Source organism: Borostomias antarcticus (assembly GCF_949987555.1).
Source record: "Borostomias antarcticus genome assembly, chromosome: 8".
Taxonomy (NCBI): domain Eukaryota; kingdom Metazoa; phylum Chordata; class Actinopteri; order Stomiiformes; family Stomiidae; genus Borostomias; species Borostomias antarcticus.
The window spans coordinates 9,020,750-9,042,614 of record NC_140241.1 but is presented as its reverse complement, the minus strand read 5'-3'; the positions used below and the strand labels follow the sequence as shown (position 1 = coordinate 9,042,614).

The following is a 21,865-nucleotide window of genomic DNA, read 5'->3' as shown; positions in this document are numbered from 1 at the left end:
GCAAGAGTCAAGAGCAGGGGGTATAGCTCAGTGGTAGGGCATTTGACTGAAGATCAAGAGGTCTCAGGTTCAAATCCTGGTGCCCCCTCAAAAGCCTTGGTAAAATGTGACAGAACATCACCCTTTAGAAAAACATCAAGCCGAATGTCTCGGAAAAGCTTATCTCAAAAGACACACTTCTCGACTTCATTGGAAAAGTATAGGGTATGTTTTATGATCGATTTTGTCACCCTCAGCAAGAGTCAAGAGCAGGGGGTATATCTCAGTGGTAAAGCATTTGACTGCAGATCAAGGGGTCCTAGGTTCAAATCCTTGTGCCCCCTCAAAAGCCTGGGTAAAATGCGACAGAACATCACCCTTTAGAAAAACATCAAGCCGAATGTCGCAGAAAAGCTTATCTCAAAAGACACACTTCTCGACTTCATTGGAAAAGTATAGGGTACGTTTTATGATCGATTTTGTCACCCTCAGCAAGAGTCAAGAGCAGGGGGTATATCTCAGTGGTAGAGCATTTGACTGCAGATCAAGGGGTCCTAGGTTCAAATCCTGGTGCCCCCTCAAAAGCCTGGGGTCAATGCGACAGAGCATCACCCTTTAGAAAAACATCAAGCCAAATGTCGCGGAAAAGCTTATCTCAAAGGACACACTTCTCCACTTCATTGGAGGAGTATGTTTTATGATCGATTTTGTCACCCTCAGCAAGAGTCAAGAGCAGGGGGTATATCTCAGTGGTAGAGCATTTGACTGCAGATCAAGGGGTCCTAGGTTCAAATCCTGGTGCCCCCTCAAAAGCCTGGGGTCAATGCGACAGAGCATCACCCTTTAGAAAAACATCAAGCCAAATGTCGCGGAAAAGCTTATCTCAAAAGACACACTTCTCGACTTCATTGGAAAAGTATGGGGTATATTTTATGAACGATTTTGTCACCCTCAGCAAGAGTCAAGAGCAGGGGGTATAGCTCAGTGGTAGGGCATTGAACTGCAGATCAAGGGGTCCTAGGTCCAAATCCTGGTGCCCCCTCAAAAGCCTGGGGTCAATGCGAGAGAACATCACCCTTTAGAAAAACATCAAGCCGAATGTCTCGGAAAAGCTTATCTCAAAAGACACACTTCTCGACTTCATTGGAAAAGTATAGGGTATATTTTATGATCGATTTTGTCACCCTCAGCAAGAGTCAAGAGCAGGGGGTATATCTCAGTGGTAGAGCATTTGACTGCAGATCAAGGGGTCCTAGGTTCAAATCCTGGTGCCCCCTCAAAAGCCTGGGGTCAATGCAACAGAACATCACCCTTTAGAAAAACATCAAGCCAAGTGTCGCGTAAAAGCTTATCTCAAAAGACACTTCTCGACTTCATTGGAAAAGTATGGGGTATGTTTTATGATCTATTTTCTCACCCTCAGCAAGAGTCAAGAGCAGGGGGTATAGCTCAGTGGTAGGGCATTTGACTGAAGATCAAGAGGTCTCAGGTTCAAATCCTGGTGCCTCCTCAAAAGCCTTGGTAAAATGTGACAGAACATCACCCTTTAGAAAAACATCAAGCCGAATGTCTCGGAAAAGCTTATCTCAAAAGACACACTTCTCGACTTCATTGGAAAAGTATAGGGTATGTTTTATGATGGATTTTGTCACCCTCAGCAAGAGTCAAGAGCAGGGGGTATATCTCAGTGGTAAAGCATTTGACTGCAGATCAAGGGGTCCTAGGTTCAAATCCTTGTGCCCCCTCAAAAGCCTGGGTAAAATGCGACAGAACATCACCCTTTAGAAAAACATCAAGCCGAATGTCGCAGAAAAGCTTATCTCAAAAGACACACTTCTCGACTTCATTGGAAAAGTATAGGGTACGTTTTATGATCGATTTTGTCACCCTCAGCAAGAGTCAAGAGCAGGGGGTATATCTCAGTGGTAGAGCATTTGACCGCAGATCAAGGGGTCCTAGGTTCAAATCCTGGTGCCCCCTCAAAAGCCTGGGGTCAATGCGACAGAGCATCACCCTTTAGAAAAACATCAAGCCAAATGTCGCGGAAAAGCTTATCTCAAAGGACACACTTCTCCACTTCATTGGAGGAGTATGTTTTATGATCGATTTTGTCACCCTCAGCAAGAGTCAAGAGCAGGGGGTATATCTCAGTGGTAGAGCATTTGACTGCAGATCAAGGGGTCCTAGGTTCAAATCCTGGTGCCACCTCAAAAGCCTGGGGTCAATGCGACAGAGCATCACCCTTTAGAAAAACATCAAGCCAAATGTCGCGGAAAAGCTTATCTCAAAAGACACACTTCTCGACTTCATTGGAAAAGTATGGGGTATGTTTTATGATCGATTTTCTCACCCTCAGCAAGAGTCAAGGGAAGGGGGTATAGCTCAGTGGTAGAGCATTTGACTGCAGATCAAGAGGTCCCAGGTTCAAATCCTGGTGCCCCCTCAAAAGCCTGGGGTAAATGTGACAGAACATCACCCTTTAGAAAAACATCAAGCCGAATGTCTCGGAACTGCTTATATCAAAAGACACAATTCTCTACTTCATTGGAAAAGTATAGGGTATGTTTTATGATCGATTTTGTCACCCTCAGCAAGAGTCAAGAGCAGGGGGTATATCTCAGTGGTAGAGCATTTGACTGCAGATCAAGGGGTCCTAGGTTCAAATCCTTGTGCCCCCTCAAAAGCCTGGGTAAAATGCGACAGAACATCACCCTTTAGAAAAACATCAAGCCGAATGTCGCAGAAAAGCTTATCTCAAAAGACACACTTCTCGACTTCATTGGAAAAGTATGGGGTATGTTTTATGAATGATTTTCTCACCCTCAGCGAGAGTCAAGAGCAGGGGGTATAGCTCAGTGGTAGAGCATTTGACTGCAGATCAAGCGGTCCCAGGTTCAAATCCTAGTGCCCCCTCAAAAGCCTGGGTAAAATGTGACAGAACATCACCCTTTAGAAAAACATCAAGCCGAATGTCTCGGAAAAGCTTATCTCAAAAGACACACTTCTCGACTTCATTGGAAAAGTATAGGGTACGTTCTATGATCGATTTTGTCATCCTCAGCAAGAGTCAAGAGCAGGGGGTATATCTCAGTGGTAGAGCATTTGACTGCAGATCAAGGGGTCCTAGGTTCAAATCCTGGTGCCCCCTCAAAAGCCTGGGGTCAATGCGACAGAGCATCACCCTTTAGAAAAACATCAAGCCAAATGTCGCGGAAAAGCTTATCTCAAAGGACATACTTCTCGACTTCATTGGAGGAGTATGTTTTATGATCGATTTTGTCACCCTCAGCAAGAGTCAAGAGCAGGGGGTATAGCTCAGTGGTAGAGCATTTGACTGCAGATCAAGAGGTCCTAGGTTCAAATCCTGGTGCCCCCTCAAAAGCCTGGGGAAAATGCGACAGAACATCACCCTTTAGAAAAACATCAAGCCGAATGTCTCGGAAAAGCTTATCTCAAAAGACACACTTCTCGACTTCATTGGAAAAGTATAGGGTACGTTTTATGATCGATTTTGTCACCCTCAGCAAGAGTCAAGAGCAGGGGGTATATCTCAGTGGTAGAGCATTTGACTGCAGATCAAGGGGTCCTAGGTTCAAATCCTGGTGCCCCCTCAAAAGCCTGGGGTAAATGCGACAGAACATCACCCTTTAGAAAAACAGCAAGCCGAATGTCTCGGAAAAGCTTATCTCAAAAGACACACTTCTCGACTTCATTGGAAAAGTATAGGGTACGTTTTATGATCGATTTTGTCACCCTCAGCAAGAGTCAAGAGCAGGGGGTATATCTCAGTGGTAGAGCATTTGACTGCAGATCAAGAGGTCCCAGGTTCAAATCCTGGTGCCCCCTCAAAAGCCTGGGGTCAATGCAACAGAACATCACCCTTTAGAAAAACATCAAGCCAAGTGTCGCGTAAAAGCTTATCTCAAAAGACACTTCTCGACTTCATTGGAAAAGTATGGGGTATGTTTTATGATCGATTTTCTCACCCTCAGCAAGAGTCAAGGGAAGGGGGTATAGCTCAGTGGTAGAGCATTTGACTGCAGATCAAGAGGTCCCAGGTTCAAATCCTGGTGCCCCCTCATAAGCCTCAAAAAGTAAATGTGACAGAACATCACCCTTTAGAAAAACATCAAGCCGAATGTCTCGGAAAAGCTTATCTCAAAAGACTCAATTCTCTACTTCATTGGAGGAGTATGTTTTATGATCGATTTTGTCACCCTCAGCAAGAGTCAAGAGCAGGGGGTATAGCTCAGTGGTAGAGCATTTGACTGCAGATCAAGAGGTCCCAGGTTCAAATCCTTGTGCCCCCTCAAAAGCCTGGGTAAAATGCGACAGAACATCACCCTTTAGAAAAACATCAAGCCAAATGTCGCGGAAAAGCTGATCTCAAAAGACACACTTCTGGACTTCATTGGAAAAGTATGGGGTATATTTTATGAACGATTTTGTCACCCTCAGCAAGAGTCAAGAGCAGGGGGTATAGCTCAGTGGTAGAGCATTTGACTGCAGATCAAGAGGTCCTAAGTTCAAATCCTGGTGCCCCCTCAAAAGCCTGGGGTAAATGCGACAGAACATCACCCTTTAGAAAAACATCAAGCCGAATGTCTCGGAAAAGCTTATCTCAAAAGACACACTTCTCGACTTCATTGGAAAAGTATAGGGTACGTTTTATGATCGATTTTGTCACCCTCAGCAAGAGTCAAGAGCAGGGGGTATATCTCAGTGGTAGAGCATTTGACTGCAGATCAAGGGGTCCTAGGTTCAAATCCTGGTGCCACCTCAAAAGCCTGGGGTCAATGCGACAGAGCATCACCCTTTAGAAAAACATCAAGCCAAATGTCGCGGAAAAGCTTATCTCAAAAGACACACTTCTCGACTTCATTGGAAAAGTATGGGGTATGTTTTATGATCGATTTTCTCACCCTCAGCAAGAGTCAAGGGAAGGGGGTATAGCTCAGTGGTAGAGCATTTTACTGCAGATCAAGAGGTCCCAGGTTCAAATCCTGGTGCCCCCTCAAAAGCCTGGGGTAAATGTGACAGAACATCACCCTTTAGAAAAACATCAAGCCGAATGTCTCGGAAAAGCTTATCTCAAAAGACACAATTCTCTACTTCATTGGAGGAGTATGGTTTATGATCGATTTTCTCACCCTCAGAAAGAGTCAAGAGCAGGGGGTATAGCTCAGTGGTAGAGCATTTGACTGCAGATCAAGAGGTCCCAGGTTCAAATCCTTGTGCCCCCTCAAAAGCCTGGGTAAAATGCGACAGAACATCACCCTTTAGAAAAACATCAAGCCAAATGTCGCGGAAAAGCTTATCTCAAAAGACACACTTCTCGACTTCATTGGAAAAGTATGGGGTATATTTTATGAACGATTTTGTCACCCTCAGCAAGAGTAAAGAGCAGGGGGTATAGCTCAGTGGTAGGGCATTGAACTGCAGATCAAGGGGTCCTAGGTCCAAATCCTGGTGCCCCCTCAAAAGCCTGGGGTCAATGCGACAGAGCATCACCCTTTAGAAAAACATCAAGCCAAATGTCTCGGAAAAGCTTATCTCAAAAGACACACTTCTCGACTTCATTGGAAAAGTATTGGGTATATTTTATGATCGATTTTGTCACCCTCAGCAAGAGTCAAGAGCAGGGGGCATATCTCAGTGGTAGAGCATTTGACTGCAGATCAAGGGGTCCTAGGTTCAAATCCTGGTGCCCCCTCAAAAGCCTGGGGTCAATGCGACAGAGCATCACCCTTTAGAAAAACATCAAGCCAAATGTCGCGGAAAAGCTTATCTGAAAAGACACACTTCTCGACTTCATATGAAAAGTATGGGGTATATTTTATGATCGATTTTGTCACCCTCAGCAAGAGTCAAGAGCAGGGGGTATAGCTCAGTGGTAGGGCATTTAACTGCAGATCAAGGGGTCCTAGGTCCAAATCCTGGTGCCCCCTCAAAATCCTGGGGTCAATGCGACAGTGCATCACTCTTTAGAAAAACATCAAGCCGAATGTCGCGGAAAAGCTTATCTCAAAAGACACACTTCTCGACTTCATTGGAAAAGTATGGGGTATATTTTATGAACGATTTTGTCACCCTCAGCAAGAGTCAAGAGCAGGGGGTATAGCTCAGTGGTAGGGCATTGAACTGCAGATCAAGGGGTCCTAGGTCCAAATCCTGGTGCCCCCTCAAAAGCCTGGGGTCAATGCGACAGTGCATCACTCTTTAGAAAAACATCAAGCCGAATGTCACGGAAAAGCTTATCTCAAAAGACACACTTCTCGACTTTATTGGAAAAGTATGGGGTATGTTTTATGATCGATTTTCTCACCCTCAGCAAGAGTCAAGAGCAGGGGGTATATCTCAGTGGTAGAGCATTTGACTGCAGATCAAGGGGTCCTAGGTTCAATTCCTGGTGCCCCCTCAAAAGCCTGGGGGCAATGCGACAGAGCATCACCCTTTAGAAAAACATCAAGCCGAATGTCGCGGAAAAGCTTATCTCAAAAGACACACTTCTCGACTTCATTGGAAAAGTATGGGGTATGTTTTATGATTGATTTTGTCACCCTCAGCAAGAGTCAAGAGCAGGGGGTATAGCACAGTGGTAGAGCATTTGACTGCAGATCAAGAGGTCACAGGTTCAAATCCTGGTGCCCACTCAAACGCCTGTGGAAAACTTGACAGTGCATCACCCTTTAGAAAAACATCAAGCCAAATGTCGCGGAAAAGCTTATCTCAAAAGACACACTTCTCGACTTCATTGGAAAAGTATGGGGTATATTTTATGAACGATTTTGTCACCCTCAGCAAGAGTCAAGAGCAGGGGGTATAGCTCAGTGGTAGGGCATTGAACTGCAGATCAAGGGGTCCTAGGTCCAAATCCTGGTGCCCCCTCAAAAGCCTGGGGTCAATGCGACAGAACATCACCCTTTAGAAAAACATCAAGCGGAATGTCGCGGAAAAGCTTATCTCAAAAGACACACTTCTCGACTTCATTGGAAAAGTATGGGGTATGTTTCATGAACTATTTTCTCACCCTCAGCAAGAGTCAAGAGCAGGGGGTATAGCTCAGTGGTAGAGCATTTGACTGCAGATCAAGAGGTCCCAGGTTCAAATCCTGGTGCCTTCTCAAAAGCCTGGGTAAAATGTGACAGAACATCACCCTTTAGAAAAACATCAAGCCGAATGTCTCGGAAAAGCTTATCTCAAAAGACACACTTCTCGACTTCATTGGAAAGGTATAGGGTATGTTTTATGATAGATTTTGTCACCCTCAGCAAGATTCAAGAGCAGGGGGTATAGCTCAGTGGTAGGGCATTTAACTGCAGATCAAGGGGTCCTAGGTCCAAATCCTGGTGCCCCCTCAAAAGCCTGGGGTCAATGCGACAGTGCATCACTCTTTAGAAAAACATCAAGCCGAATGTCGCGGAAAAGCTTATCTCAAAAGACACACTTCTCGACTTTATTGGAAAAGTATGGGGTATGTTTTATGATCGATTTTCTCACCCTCAGCAAGAGTCAAGAGCAGGCGGTATATCTCAGTGGTAGAGCATTTGACTGCAGATCAAGGGGTCCTAGGTTCAATTCCTGGTGCCCCCTCAAAAGCCTGGGGTCAATGCGACAGAGCATCACCCTTTAGAAAAACATCAAGCCGAATGTCGCGGAAAAGCTTATCTCAAAAGACACACTTCTCGACTTTATTGGAAAAGTATGGGGTATGTTTTATGATCGATTTTCTCACCCTCAGCAAGAGTCAAGAGCAGGGGGTATATCTCAGTGGTAGAGCATTTGACTGCAGATCAAGGGGTCCTAGGTTCAATTCCTGGTGCCCCCTCAAAAGCCTGGGGGCAATGCGACAGAGCATCACCCTTTAGAAAAACATCAAGCCGAATGTCGCGGAAAAGCTTATCTCAAAAGACACACTTCTCGACTTCATTGGAAAAGTATGGGGTATGTTTTATGATTGATTTTGTCACCCTCAGCAAGAGTCAAGAGCAGGGGGTATAGCACAGTGGTAGAGCATTTGACTGCAGATCAAGAGGTCACAGGTTCAAATCCTGGTGCCCACTCAAACGCCTGTGGAAAACTTGACAGTGCATCACCCTTTAGAAAAACATCAAGCCAAATGTCGCGGAAAAGCTTATCTCAAAAGACACACTTCTCGACTTCATTGGAAAAGTATGGGGTATATTTTATGAACGATTTTGTCACCCTCAGCAAGAGTCAAGAGCAGGGGGTATAGCTCAGTGGTAGGGCATTGAACTGCAGATCAAGGGGTCCTAGGTCCAAATCCTGGTGCCCCCTCAAAAGCCTGGGGTCAATGCGACAGAACATCACCCTTTAGAAAAACATCAAGCGGAATGTCGCGGAAAAGCTTATCTCAAAAGACACACTTCTCGACTTCATTGGAAAAGTATGGGGTATGTTTCATGAACGATTTTCTCACCCTCAGCAAGAGTCAAGAGCAGGGGGTATAGCTCAGTGGTAGAGCATTTGACTGCAGATCAAGAGGTCCCAGGTTCAAATCCTGGTGCCCCCTCAAAAGCCTGGGTAAAATGTGACAGAACATCACCCTTTAGAAAAACATCAAGCCGAATGTCTCGGAAAAGCTTATCTCAAAAGACACACTTCTCGACTTCATTGGAAAGGTATAGGGTATGTTTTATGATAGATTTTGTCACCCTCAGCAAGAGTCAAGAGCAGGGGGTATAGCTCAGTGGTAGGGCATTTAACTGCAGATCAAGGGGTCCTAGGTCCAAATCCTGGTGCCCCCTCAAAAGCCTGGGGTCAATGCGACAGTGCATCACTCTTTAGAAAAACATCAAGCCGAATGTCGCGGAAAAGCTTATCTCAAAAGACACACTTCTCGACTTTATTGGAAAAGTATGGGGTATGTTTTATGATCGATTTTCTCACCCTCAGCAAGAGTCAAGAGCAGGCGGTATATCTCAGTGGTAGAGCATTTGACTAGAGATCAAGGGGTCCTAGGTTCAATTCCTGGTGCCCCCTCAAAAGCCTGGGGTCAATGCGACAGAGCATCACCCTTTAGAAAAACATCAAGCCGAATGTCGCGGAAAAGCTTATCTCAAAAGACACACTTCTCGACTTTATTGGAAAAGTATGTGGTATGTTTTATGATCGATTTTCTCACCCTCAGCAAGAGTCAAGAGCAGGGGGTATATCTCAGTGGTAGAGCATTTGACTGCAGATCAAGGGGTCCTAGGTTCAATTCCTGGTGCCCCCTCAAAAGCCTGGGGGCAATGCGACAGAGCATCACCCTTTAGAAAAACATCAAGCCGAATGTCGCGGAAAAGCTTATCTCAAAAGACACACTTCTCGACTTCATTGGAAAAGTATGGGGTATGTTTTATGATTGATTTTGTCACCCTCAGCAAGAGTCAAGAGCAGGGGGTATAGCACAGTGGTAGAGCATTTGACTGCAGATCAAGAGGTCACAGGTTCAAATCCTGGTGCCCACTCAAACGCCTGTGGAAAACTTGACAGTGCATCACCCTTTAGAAAAACATCAAGCCAAATGTCGCGGAAAAGCTTATCTCAAAAGACACACTTCTCGACTTCATTGGAAAAGTATGGGGTATATTTTATGAACGATTTTGTCACCCTCAGCAAGAGTCAAGAGCAGGGGGTATAGCTCAGTGGTAGGGCATTGAACTGCAGATCAAGGGGTCCTAGGTCCAAATCCTGGTGCCCCCTCAAAAGCCTGGGGTCAATGCGACAGAACATCACCCTTTAGAAAAACATCAAGCGGAATGTCGCGGAAAAGCTTATCTCAAAAGACACACTTCTCGACTTCATTGGAAAAGTATGGGGTATGTTTCATGAACGATTTTCTCACCCTCAGCAAGAGTCAAGAGCAGGGGGTATAGCTCAGTGGTAGAGCATTTGACTGCAGATCAAGAGGTCCCAGGTTCAAATCCTGGTGCCCCCTCAAAAGCCTGGGTAAAATGTGACAGAACATCACCCTTTAGAAAAACATCAAGCCGAATGTCTCGGAAAAGCTTATCTCAAAAGACACACTTCTCGACTTCATTGGAAAGGTATAGGGTATGTTTTATGATAGATTTTGTCACCCTCAGCAAGAGTCAAGAGCAGGGGGTATAGCTCAGTGGTAGGGCATTTAACTGCAGATCAAGGGGTCCTAGGTCCAAATCCTGGTGCCCCCTCAAAAGCCTGGGGTCAATGCGACAGTGCATCACTCTTTAGAAAAACATCAAGCCGAATGTCGCGGAAAAGCTTATCTCAAAAGACACACTTCTCGACTTTATTGGAAAAGTATGGGGTATGTTTTATGATCGATTTTCTCACCCTCAGCAAGAGTCAAGAGCAGGGGGTATATCTCAGTGGTAGAGCATTTGACTGCAGATCAAGGGGTCCTAGGTTCAATTCCTGGTGCCCCCTCAAAAGCCTGGGGTCAATGCGACAGAGCATCACCCTTTAGAAAAACATCAAGCCGAATGTCGCGGAAAAGCTTATCTCAAAAGACACACTTCTCGACTTTATTGGAAAAGTATGTGGTATGTTTTATGATCGATTTTCTCACCCTCAGCAAGAGTCAAGAGCAGGGGGTATATCTCAGTGGTAGAGCATTTGACTGCAGATCAAGGGGTCCTAGGTTCAATTCCTGGTGCCCCCTCAAAAGCCTGGGGGCAATGCGACAGAGCATCACCCTTTAGAAAAACATCAAGCCGAATGTCGCGGAAAAGCTTATCTCAAAAGACACACTTCTCGACTTCATTGGAAAAGTATGGGGTATGTTTTATGATTGATTTTGTCACCCTCAGCAAGAGTCAAGAGCAGGGGGTATAGCACAGTGGTAGAGCATTTGACTGCAGATCAAGAGGTCACAGGTTCAAATCCTGGTGCCCACTCAAACGCCTGTGGAAAACTTGACAGTGCATCACCCTTTAGAAAAACACCAAGCCGAAGGTCTCCGAAAAGCTTATCTCAAAAGACACTTCTCGACTTCATTGGAAAAGTATGGTGCATGTTTTATGATTGATTGTTTTACCCTCAGCAAGAGTCAAGAGCAGGGGGTATAGCACAGTGGTAGAGCATTTGACTGCAGATCAAGAGGTCCCAGGTTCAAATCCCCCTCAAAAGCCTGGGGTAAATTGAAAATTCGACAGCATCACCCTTTAGTAAAACATATTTTATATATATATCGCTGGATGGTAGTTTATACTGAGACTGTAAAAAAGGATAGTTTTAATGAGGCAGATACAGTTGTGGATCAAAAAGATAGGCTACTCAAAACTCAAAGATAGCGAGTCTGATTCTGCCAGGGAGTCGGAATTCAGTCCAGCATCTGTGTTTAATTGTGTCAGATAAAAACCATTGCACATGAATAGCTTTCAATTTGAAGGTTTATTGTGACTATAAATTACTAATAAACGCAATCTCAAATTAGAGCTAATCCAGACAGCAGAACGAAACTGGGCCGGATCCGGGACAGATTTGTCACGATCGCAAAACGGATCCACCCCCGTGTTGATTTTCACAACGGGCCAATACCGGCGCAAATCTGATTCAGATCCGTACCGGATTTGGCCTGCAACTGGCCCAGAATCGGTGCAGATGCACGGAGTGGATCAGGGGTGGATGTGATTGCTATGAGGATCTTCCAGAATCGTCACAGAGGCACGGGGAGGATGTGATTCCTATGCGGATCTGCCGGACTGTGGGCGGATTCGGCCCAGTGTCAGCTGCTGTCTCGGAAGACCTGTGTGAATTGCATCCCATAGTAGGCTGTAGGCTGTTTTTTTATTTCCCGTGTACAGTCTAAATGACATCTCATGAGCAGCGCATCATCAGTTATAGACACACCTTCAAGCGGGATTGCCTTGTTGTGATGTAAAATCCCGTCCACGCTGGGCTGATGTGCCAAGTCAGACCTCGCCAGGCCAAGCCAGCCCATGTACTTGGAAAAACACCTAAGAGGTTGACTGCAGGTCAAAAGATCCCAGGTTCCCCCTCAGTGGCTTTGCGAGAACCCAATGGAGTAGAACATCGCATCATGAAGTTCCTCACCTAGATGACACATAGACATCACATAGATAATGTCACTGCAGATCAAGAGATCATATGTTCAATGAACGAGAGCATTAAGAAGGAGAACGGGATTCATCAGCAGTCGACCCGCTTCTTCTTTTGTGCACCTGCTCATATTTCATACTTCCCTAAAAGAGGTGACATACATTCCCTTTGACCTTATAAGAACCCTGTTAGTATTAGTTGTCTGCAGAACAGAAGAAAACACTCATCTAAAACAGATTGCAAATAACAACAGTGGTGTTACAACCGAGATACACTATATGGACAAAAGTATTGGGACACCTACACATTACACCTACAGGAGCTTTTATGACATCCCATTCTAAATTCATAGGCATTAATAGGGGTTCGTCCCCCTTTGCAGCTATGAAAGCTTCCATTCTTCTGGGAAGGGTTTCTACAAGATTTTGGAGTGTGTCTGTGGGAATTTTTGCCCATTCATCCTGAAGAGCATTTGTGAGGTCAGACACTGATGTTGTGATATCCTGTTCATAAGCGGCCTGCATGCCAAGACAAGCCAGTGAGTCAATGGCAATGACATATCCCCAGGATGCTAGTGGAAAGTATAAGGGTATAATTGCCCTTGGATATCACATTTTCCAGTTTACTAATTTTTAAATTGTGTATCCAAAAGTAGTCCCATTAGAGACGTATCAAACAGTTAATCAGAAAATGTAAAGGCCCTCAAATGTCTTGTGGTTAGTCACTGTCTTGTAGTTTGATCAGAGATCAAAGCCTACTCAAAGCCACTCAAGCCTGAACACTTATTAGATCAGAGGGACATTCTTGCAATTTGAGTGACTTCTTAGGCAGGGCTACCTCATGAGAATGTGTTTCCAAATCACCTCCACTACAAGTGATTGCTTCTTTGCAAGGACAAGTTTGAGAGGAACAAGACTATTGACTTGTTTCTCTTGGATGACAATGCATGTTGTCTGATGAGAGACCTACCTACTCGTGTATGTAACCTATTGTACATGATCACCTACATAACCAGATCAGTTAACACTATGACCCAGGTTCAAGTCATTGACAGCCGAAAGGCCTTGAGGAGATGAAGGGAGCAGGGCTGTCTTTCATTATTAAGAAAAAATACTCTGTCACAAATATCTAAAAGTTAGCACTGGAAACATAACACAATAACAAACCCGTATTAGCCCTTGTGGCTTATATTTCCACTTAAGTTGATGAAAAACAGCATACACTGTGACCTTTAAGTTTCAATATTGTTCAATAAAGTAACTCAACTGTGATCCTTTTGATGCAAAAGCTAGCTCCAGATCGTTATATCCACCATCACTCTTTTTTTAACATGCACCCTGGTCATTGCCTGTGATTTGACTAGATTCTAATGGTGGCATGAGCAAAATGACATGGATATGGTATCATTCAAGCAAACAGGATTGGGTTCCCATTGGCAACATGGGAGGGAGAACAAGCCGGTCTTTGTCCAAAGCTTTCGTATCACAGCAGAGAGAGGAGCCATTGTGCTTTAGAAAGGCTTCCTTATGGTTCATGTCCTCTGATTGTAATGGAGCCTCTGTCCCAGTTTAACTCACTTTACACGGGCCGGCTACTGGAAACGGGCTTGGTTGTCAAGAGCAATCAAGATAATCAAAGCTACATTTAAAAAAGGTCAAATTGGAAGTACTGTACATTATATCTTAGATGACAGAGCAACTTACATAATAAGGTGTATAATACCAAACTGCTTAATGCAAGTAAAAAAGGGAGACAATGAATCAACTTATACAATCTGTCAAGACCATGAATAGTCTTTAGCATAAAGGCCATTGGGAATGTGAGAGTATTGTGAGTTAAAAGAACAAAATCACAAGAATCTGGATTTTCTTTTTTTTTTATTGCATGAAAATGAACGCCTCTGTCCCTGAAAAGAGATTTGGAGTAATCTTTAAAAAGCACAACTCTCACATTACAGAGGTGTTTTAGTACATTTCATGGTTTGTTTTAGGCACTTGGAATCACAATAACATCCCTTCTGAAAAAGAAAATAAATCTTTGGTCCTATAAATGTCATTTAAAAAATAAGTCAACAGAAGCCACAGTATGAAAATAACAGAGCTTCATAGTTTGTTTCCTCAAAATGCTCATTTAACATATGTATATATAGCTTCATAAAGACTTTTTTTCACTTAAATATGGAAACACTAAAACATTTTTGCTACATCTGAAAAGGGACCAGGAGCCTTACAAATGTTCTGCAAGAGAAAATATATAAGTGAGAGGAATACAAGTTTCGGCTCAAATCTGATATACAGCAGTAAATGATTGTTTCAGTCAAGTCACATTTGGCAAAAAAGATACATCTCCATTTGTTTTTGTATTTTCAGTTCCATTTCCTTTAAAGAGAAAGAGCAACGCTGCCATTATGCAGAGCCCCTCTCTTCCTCCCATCCCCTGGGAGAATGAGAGACCCTGGGAGCAATATCCACTCCTGCAGTGGACGCACATTCTAAAGAGCTCAGTTGCAGGGCAGCCACGTCTGGTATGAGTTACTGCAGGCGGGGTCTAGTGGCGGCTGCACATGTGCTATGTAGTAGTTGTTGAAGTTGACGTCCCGCACGTACGGCGCTGGCTGGTAGTAGCATGTGACGTTGGTGACCGTCGGGATGGCGTTCTGCTCCGCCAGCACGCGCAGCGCCAGCATGGAGATGAGGCTGAGCGTCTGGCGCCGCTCGTGGCCCATCAGGCACACGGTGCTCTCGTTCACCACGTGGTGGAGAGTCATCAGGCAATCGTATCGCTTGTGCTCCATCCCAGCAAAGTGGTTCTGGAGGTAGGCCTCCAGCTTCCTCTGCTGCTCGCCGATGTCAGAGAAGTCAATGAAGAAGCGAGAGCACATGTAGCGCTGGAGTGACTTCATGTCCGCCTCCGAGGTGGGCCGGAACCCCCGCACCAGCAGGTGGCAGTATTTGAGCAGTCCGCCGCCCCTGATCTCCTCCGGGTTCCGAGTGGCGATGACCCTGTGACAGAGGTGGCCGATGGCCTCCTCGAAGTCCCCGAAAACGCTCTCCCCCAGCACGGTGGGGTGGAAGCTCTCGGACATGGGCGTCTCCGAGCAGCGGTCGAACAGCAGCAGAGAGTCCAGGCAGATCTGGAAGGAGTCCACGCTGAACTCAAACTGCCGCCTCAAAGAGTCCACGAACTTGAGCTCCACATTCTTGCCTGTGTTGTTGGACAGAGATATGAGGCTCCAGCGGTCTGTGTCGTTGCACACCTTCACGAGTTTCTGCACGTAGGCCTCTTTGAGAGTCAGTGCTGAGATTCGCTCCTTACTGACCCCTGCTGGGAGGAAGTCCAAGAGGCAATCGAGCACCACGTCCTTGACCAGCCGGAAGGCCTGGTCGTCCCGCAGCGAAACACCGAAGATCAGGTCCAGGTCCTTGTAGCCCAGGCCCGTGTCCTGGTGGAGTACGTGACTGGCTGCTGAGCCGTTCAGCCTGACGTCACGCACAGTCACCTCCCTCTCCGCCAGCCTCGCCCGCACCACCTGCACAGAGAGAGAGAGAAAGAGAGAGAGAGAGAGAGAGAGAGACAAGGCTGTCATTTATGCAAGCTATGAATACGCTGTGGTAATAAATTGTGGTACACACAGAATATAGTGCAGTTCCTGGAGTCCAAGCTTCATTGACATGTCAAAATATGGAGAGAGAAAAAGATATACATATTTGGTTAAATCCGCAGAATGCTGCAATTGGACAACCATCAACCAACCTTGGACTTGCCTAAAATTACACACAAAAGTCAAACAAAACAAAAAAAACACAGAAACCTGCAAACGCTCAAGTCAACCTCTTGAGACATTTCCCAATAAGCTCCACATGGGCCTCAGCGAAAATCGATACGATGTGTGGGCCCGATCAATAGCACTGCTGACAGAGGTCCATTTGATCAGCATTTCCCTCAGTCTGAATGAAACCTAACATGCTCAGATAGGAAGCAGAGAAGCTGGATATGTCTGTGTATATCGGTCTGTCTGTGCCTCACCAGACACCAGCGTGTTCAATATAGAGGATTTTACGCCTCCACTCCCGCGCTTCCCAGTTTCACCAAGAGCCAGAACATACATACATACAAAGCAGCTCCACCACTGGAGCAGACGACAAGAAAACCCTTGCTTTAGTCCCCACAGTCCAGGGGTCAGGGAAGGCTAGTGAGGGTCGACCTCTGTTCCCTTTCACCGTGCTAGTGACTTATGGGCCGTTTCAGCAAAGGGGCCGACGTCACACACCCATCTGTGAACAGGATGTCCGAAGTCTGACACCGCTAGCTGTGTGTGCTCTCTCCAGCCAGGAAGAGCTGCCTGGGACAGGTATGCTAACAGGGCACACAGGGGAAAGTATGTAAAAGCCCTGAGGAAAGACATGAAAGATGGGACACGTTCACAGCACCCTGAAGCCTAAGGCCTAAGCTAAAGTCGTAAAAAAAAAAAAAAACATTAAAATGCACTGTCTGTGCATGCAGAGGAAGCTTGTAACCCTACTCTTACAAATAAACAAGCTCTTGTGGTGAAGTATCAATTTAATTTTTTGCGGATGTTATTTGGAAATGATTGCCGTTTTCAGTCAGAGACCTCAACTACCTACTCACACCCATCCTCCCACAAAGAACATACACCCTGTAATAAAGTGCATTTGACACATTCAACTAATGTATTACAACAGCACTTAAAATGGTAATTATACTTGTGAATAGGGATGCACAATATGGATTTTTTTCAGCCGAGAATCGATAATTACCTACATCTTCTCATGGCCAAACCGATAAGATGATCAATAGTTTCACATTTTTGTATTTTAAAAACAAAGTTGATAACCTGCAGTTTATGCACACTCGAGGATAAGAAAGGCTAGGGTGTAATGAGCAAAGATGGATGATTTAATATTCCATGGTTCTGATTTAACCAAATCTAACTGACATCACTATTGTTAACACAACAAAAACAAAGAGCAGTTCTGATTCTTCAAATGCTCTTTTTTTTCTAGTAAAGTACATTTAAAAAAACGTAGACATACTATGGCTTTTATACAGTAGATCATTTTGCCTAAGAATTCAAATTATATGCAATCTGCCAAATCAGACAGTTGATGTATTAAATACAGGTAGGAATGAACCATATATATTGGTCCGATAAATTATCGGACACATTACCCTATAATACATTATATATATATAATACTTTTTGACTCTGAAGAAGATGGATGTCGAAACGTTAGTCACCCTGTTTGCTACCTCTGCAATAAACGTGTAGACTATATGAGTGCTCCAGTGTCTTGCTTCGGGTAGTCAAGTTGAAGTTCCCAGGTAAACCTTTCTAATTATATATATATATATATATATATATATATATATATATATATATATATATATATATACTGCTAAAGGAAATTAAGGGAACACTTAAATCACAAATCGTGGATCCCAATGAATTAAATATTCAAGTTGAAAATCTTTACTGATTACATTGTGTAATTCGTCAAGAACAAAATGGGGTAAGAATGGTCAATGGAAACCAAAATCCTTAACCCATTGAGGGCTGGATTCAAAATCACACCAAAAATCCAAGTGAAAATTTTAGATCACAGGCTGATCCAACTTGTGTGAATTTCGTCACAACAACTCATAATGTGGCTGAGTAGTGTGTATGGCCCCCATGTGCCTGTATGCACTCCCAACAACGTCTGGGCCTGCTCCTGATGAGACAGTGGATGGTGTCCTGGGGGATCTCCTCCCAGACCTGGACCAGGGTGACCATCACTGAGCTCCTGGACAGTCTGCGGCAATATTTGGCGGCGGCGGAGTCACCGATACATAACATCCCAGAGATGCTCAGTTGGATTCATATCTGGGGAACATGAGGGCCAGTCAATGGCATCAATGCCTTCATCATCCAGGAACTGCCTACATACTCTGGCCAGATGAGGCATCGTCCTGCACCAAGAGGAACCCAGGGCCCACTGCACCAGCGTAAGGTCTGCCAATGGGAGCTGGACTACCTGTGCAATCTGAATGGGCTAAAGGTACCGCCTCATGCTACCAGTAGTGACAAAAATCACTCAGGAAGGATAAGGAGAGAGAAATGGTCTGTGGCCACCACTTGCAAAACCATTTCCTTTTTGGGGATTGTCTTGCTTTTTCTTCTCCTGTCCACCTGTTGTCACTTTCATTTGCACTAAAGCAAGTTTATGCTTCCTAATGAGACAGATTGATATCCTTGAAGTTTAATTGACTTGGTGTTTTTCAGTGATGATTAAAGCTACATGAGATAACTCGGCACTTTGACGGCCCCTCTGGTCGTGAAAAAATTGGTACTGCGTTTTAAGAACCAAACTTCCCACAATCCCCCATTCACTCGCTGTAATGATGAGGGGAAAACATATATGATAACATATATGATAACAAACGCACGTGGAGCAGACTGGGTTGGAAGATTGTAGGATTTTCTGGAAGGATGGCTTCAATGCAGGTAAATACCGGTGTATTTAAAGTGTTTGTTGTCTTCCTGATATTGTGACACGCAAAACGCGTCACTTATGTTTCCACCACAAGATTTCCCGCCAGTGTACTAGTCATGACAATTATTTTTGGAGTCTTGCTAAGGCCAATTCACAAACTATTAGCAAGTAAAGGTGAATACTGAACTATAAGTTAAAAGTGATCTCATTGAGCTTTAAGTGTTTCCTTATTTTTTTGAGCATATATATATATATATAAATATATATATATACTGTGTATATGTGTGTGCGTGTGTGCGTGCGTTTGTGTGTGTGTGTGTGCGTGTGTGTCAATTATATGTATATAGTGCACAAGTCCATTATATATAGGCTAGTGCATCCCTACTTGTGAAGCCAAAAAACTGACGGAATGCTGGGCGAACCAGAGGGCCTAAAGACAGACACTCTCTCAGATTACAGGCTTCTGTATCCGCAGCCCACCTTAGTAGCAAATCTCCCGATGTCCCCGCAGATTAGTGTCAATCTGATAGTCGTTAACACTCTCTCATGGTGATCAGATCATAATCTGCCTCTATTTATACATACTGGGGCAGGCTAGAGACACCACAGGGCTCATTTAACACACTGGTATGGGGTTCATAGTGTGGCTGGCATACTGTTACAGCTGACTGTACTATCCTTTTTTTTCCAACACCTCACTAGAGACATGCCATGTTCCAGCCTGCTTCAAGACCTCCACCATCATTGCTAAGCTACATTGCTTCCTGAATATACAACCACACTCAGACTGCTGCGGTGAAATTAAGATCTACTCCAACTAGAGTTTAATAGGGTTCCCTCCCTTTGCCCACCAACCAAGAGGCCTGTTTGGTTCTAAACACTGACCTACAGTAGGTGGTTGAATGCCCTAATCCTAGAACAGTAGTTGGGAGTCCACATCCTTCCACAGTGGCCAATAATGCCCATGGGTCTGCAAGTTCTTACATGATGGCAGCCTGCTACACCACCCTCAGTAGGTAGGCCTACAGGCCGTGTGCTGCACACACATGCTTCCTGTTAACTGCTCTGAGAACCCAGGGACCTGTTTCAAACTGCTGCGTCTGAACATCCCGGGCTGCTGCTCAGTCACAGCCCAACGCTCCCAACCACCATAGAGAGATAAATCTGTTTTAATCTCCATCCCTCCCAACATCATGGTGGATGCTGATTTTGGACGAAGGCTGCTGGCAACTGGTCACTATGACATTGTGGCACACACACAATAGCATCAGATCATTTGGATATTGTTCTTGACACTGACAGCAAAAATGTGGCCAAGCCCATGTTCCAAATCGCTCTTAGATAACTCAGCTATGCTTACAAGGGGGGTGCCATAAAGGCAGAGAAAGGCCCAGTACAACACCAAAAAACATTTAAAAACCTATAAAGCTTATCCGCAAAGATCCCTGTCCAAGGCCGTTGTTACAGGTAACGGGTTGGCCTTCAGAGAAGGCTTTTAACACAGTGGTGTTGTTTTTGTGAAGGGACTAAGGTGTGTACAATAAATTGGTAATTCAATCTCAGCACCAGCAGGCCAATGGGTTGCTCTGAAACGACATGGCCACTACTCTACAGTAGGGGTCCATACTGAGCTCATGTGTGTGGTTGCAAACCAGGTCACAGCTCCTGCAAGGCGCAGGACCTCGATAACAAACATGAACTATCTCTTCAATTAGAATCTTTTTTTTCGTCCATATTTCCTTCTTTGTGTCTAATCACTCTTGAACAGAACATGCTTGAGCCTCTGAGCTCAACATGCTTAAGTGCCCAGAACCTGACAGGACTGTACAGCAAATGGTAAATGGACTGCACTTATATAGCGTTTTCATCCAAAGCACTTTACAAAGGCTTATCATTCACCCATTCACACGGCAAGCTGCCATGCAAGGTGCTAGCCTTCTCTTTGGGAGCAATTTGGGGTTCTCCCCCCCCCCCCCCCCCCCCCGCAGGAGCAGAAAAAGTCTGCTAAGCCAATTCCATGGTTATATGGCCCAGCGAGGTCAGGAAAGGTCTATAAAGAGAAGTAAAATCATTAATTAATTAATTTAATCAATTTAGAGACAAGATATATTTAGAGAGAGAAAGAGAGAGAGAATGAGTGAGTGAGTGAGTGTGTGCGTGAGCGTGTGTGTGTGTGTGCGTGCGTGTTAGAGAGAGAGGGGGAGAGAAAGAGAGGGGGAGAGTGAGAGAGAGAGAGAGAGAGAGAGAGAGAGAGAGATTGGAATGATTTACGCCATAGGAGGATTAAAACTGCTGTGACAGCAAATTATATCCAGTTATATCCAGTAGCTTTCACGATTGAGCTGAATCATTCCATGGATTATTGGGTGCAGGTCTATAGTCCTGAGGCTACATTTACAGTAGCCTAATGTCATTCTACTGTAGATGTCATAGTTCAAGCATTTCAAACTTTAGGCTACTTTATGGGTAGACTACTTTATGGGTAGGCTACTTTATGGGTAGGCTACTTTATGGGTAGGCTACTTTATGGGTAGGCTACTTTATGGGTAGGCTACTTTATGGGTAGGCTATATGCAGGGGAACAAGAGGACTTAACAGGAACACGTGCTGAGTTTTTTTAGGCTACATATGCCTACAGGTTATGCATTTTAGGCATAGGGTACACATCTTTACCTGGACAATCTGTCGGGGTTGTACCGAGAGTGTAGGGAAGTTTCCGCGGCCGTGGATAGGGATCGCTTCTCCGAGGATTGAGTCCAAGCGCCGCACCTGATCCCAAGAGAGCACGGAGAACCGCCGACTCTGATCCGACGCATCACCGCTGGACATGGCGATATGAAACTCAACGGGAAGTGTTAAATATCGGAATTAATATCACGTTGCGATGTCTAATATTTCTCGTGTAGCCTATCACTCCAGGTCCGGTAGGTGGAAATTTGGAGATGTAGGAGAAATAATGAAGTAGGCTTAGGCTTCTCAGTCGAGTTTTGAAATCTAAGTCCGTTGATCTTATTATTCAGTCGACGTAAAACGATATGTGTCACTTGTCAAATACTTTTGTAAAATGGTAGGCTCCAGAATGCAGGAGAGGATGATGTGCAGCCCCTGTGTTACGTCCGTGCCCCTGGTCAGTTTGTAGAGAAGTTGCCTGCTGAAACATTCGTCTGGCCGAGATAAACCCTATTCATTTGCATACATTATCTGATTGGTTGGTGTACAGGTTCATTGGATATGAAAACCAGGAATATAGAGGCTGTGGCACGAGCCTTATCTGACGTTTCTCTGTAGACTCCACCTCTGTCGTTGACTCTGACTCGTCACTCGAACATGCCTGGACAAATTGG

At 44.8% G+C, this 21,865-nt stretch overlaps 1 protein-coding gene across 1 annotated transcript; it reads right to left on the bottom strand.

Moving 5' to 3' along the window:
• Positions 1–13,956: 13,956 nt before the first annotated feature.
• tent5ba (terminal nucleotidyltransferase 5ba) lies at positions 13,957–21,624 on the bottom strand. Its single transcript, XM_084441637.1, has 2 exons — positions 21,195–21,624; positions 13,957–15,556 (listed from the first exon to the last, which is right to left on the bottom strand). Exons 1-2 carry the CDS (start codon positions 21,348–21,350, stop codon positions 14,528–14,530), a joined length of 1,185 nt encoding a protein of 394 aa, XP_084297763.1. The 5' UTR covers positions 21,351–21,624; the 3' UTR covers positions 13,957–14,527.
• Positions 21,625–21,865: the final 241 nt, after the last annotated feature.

Bases quoted from the DNA above. Each gene is read 5' to 3' on its own strand.
- tent5ba (XM_084441637.1), bottom strand. From the start codon at position 21,350: ATGTCCAGCGGTGATGCGTCGGATCAGAGTCGGCGGTTCTCCGTGCTC. The intron at 15,557-21,194 runs GTAAAGATGTGT...CTCTCTGTGCAG, and splicing joins AACCCCGACAGATTGTCCAG to GTGGTGCGGGCGAGGCTGGC.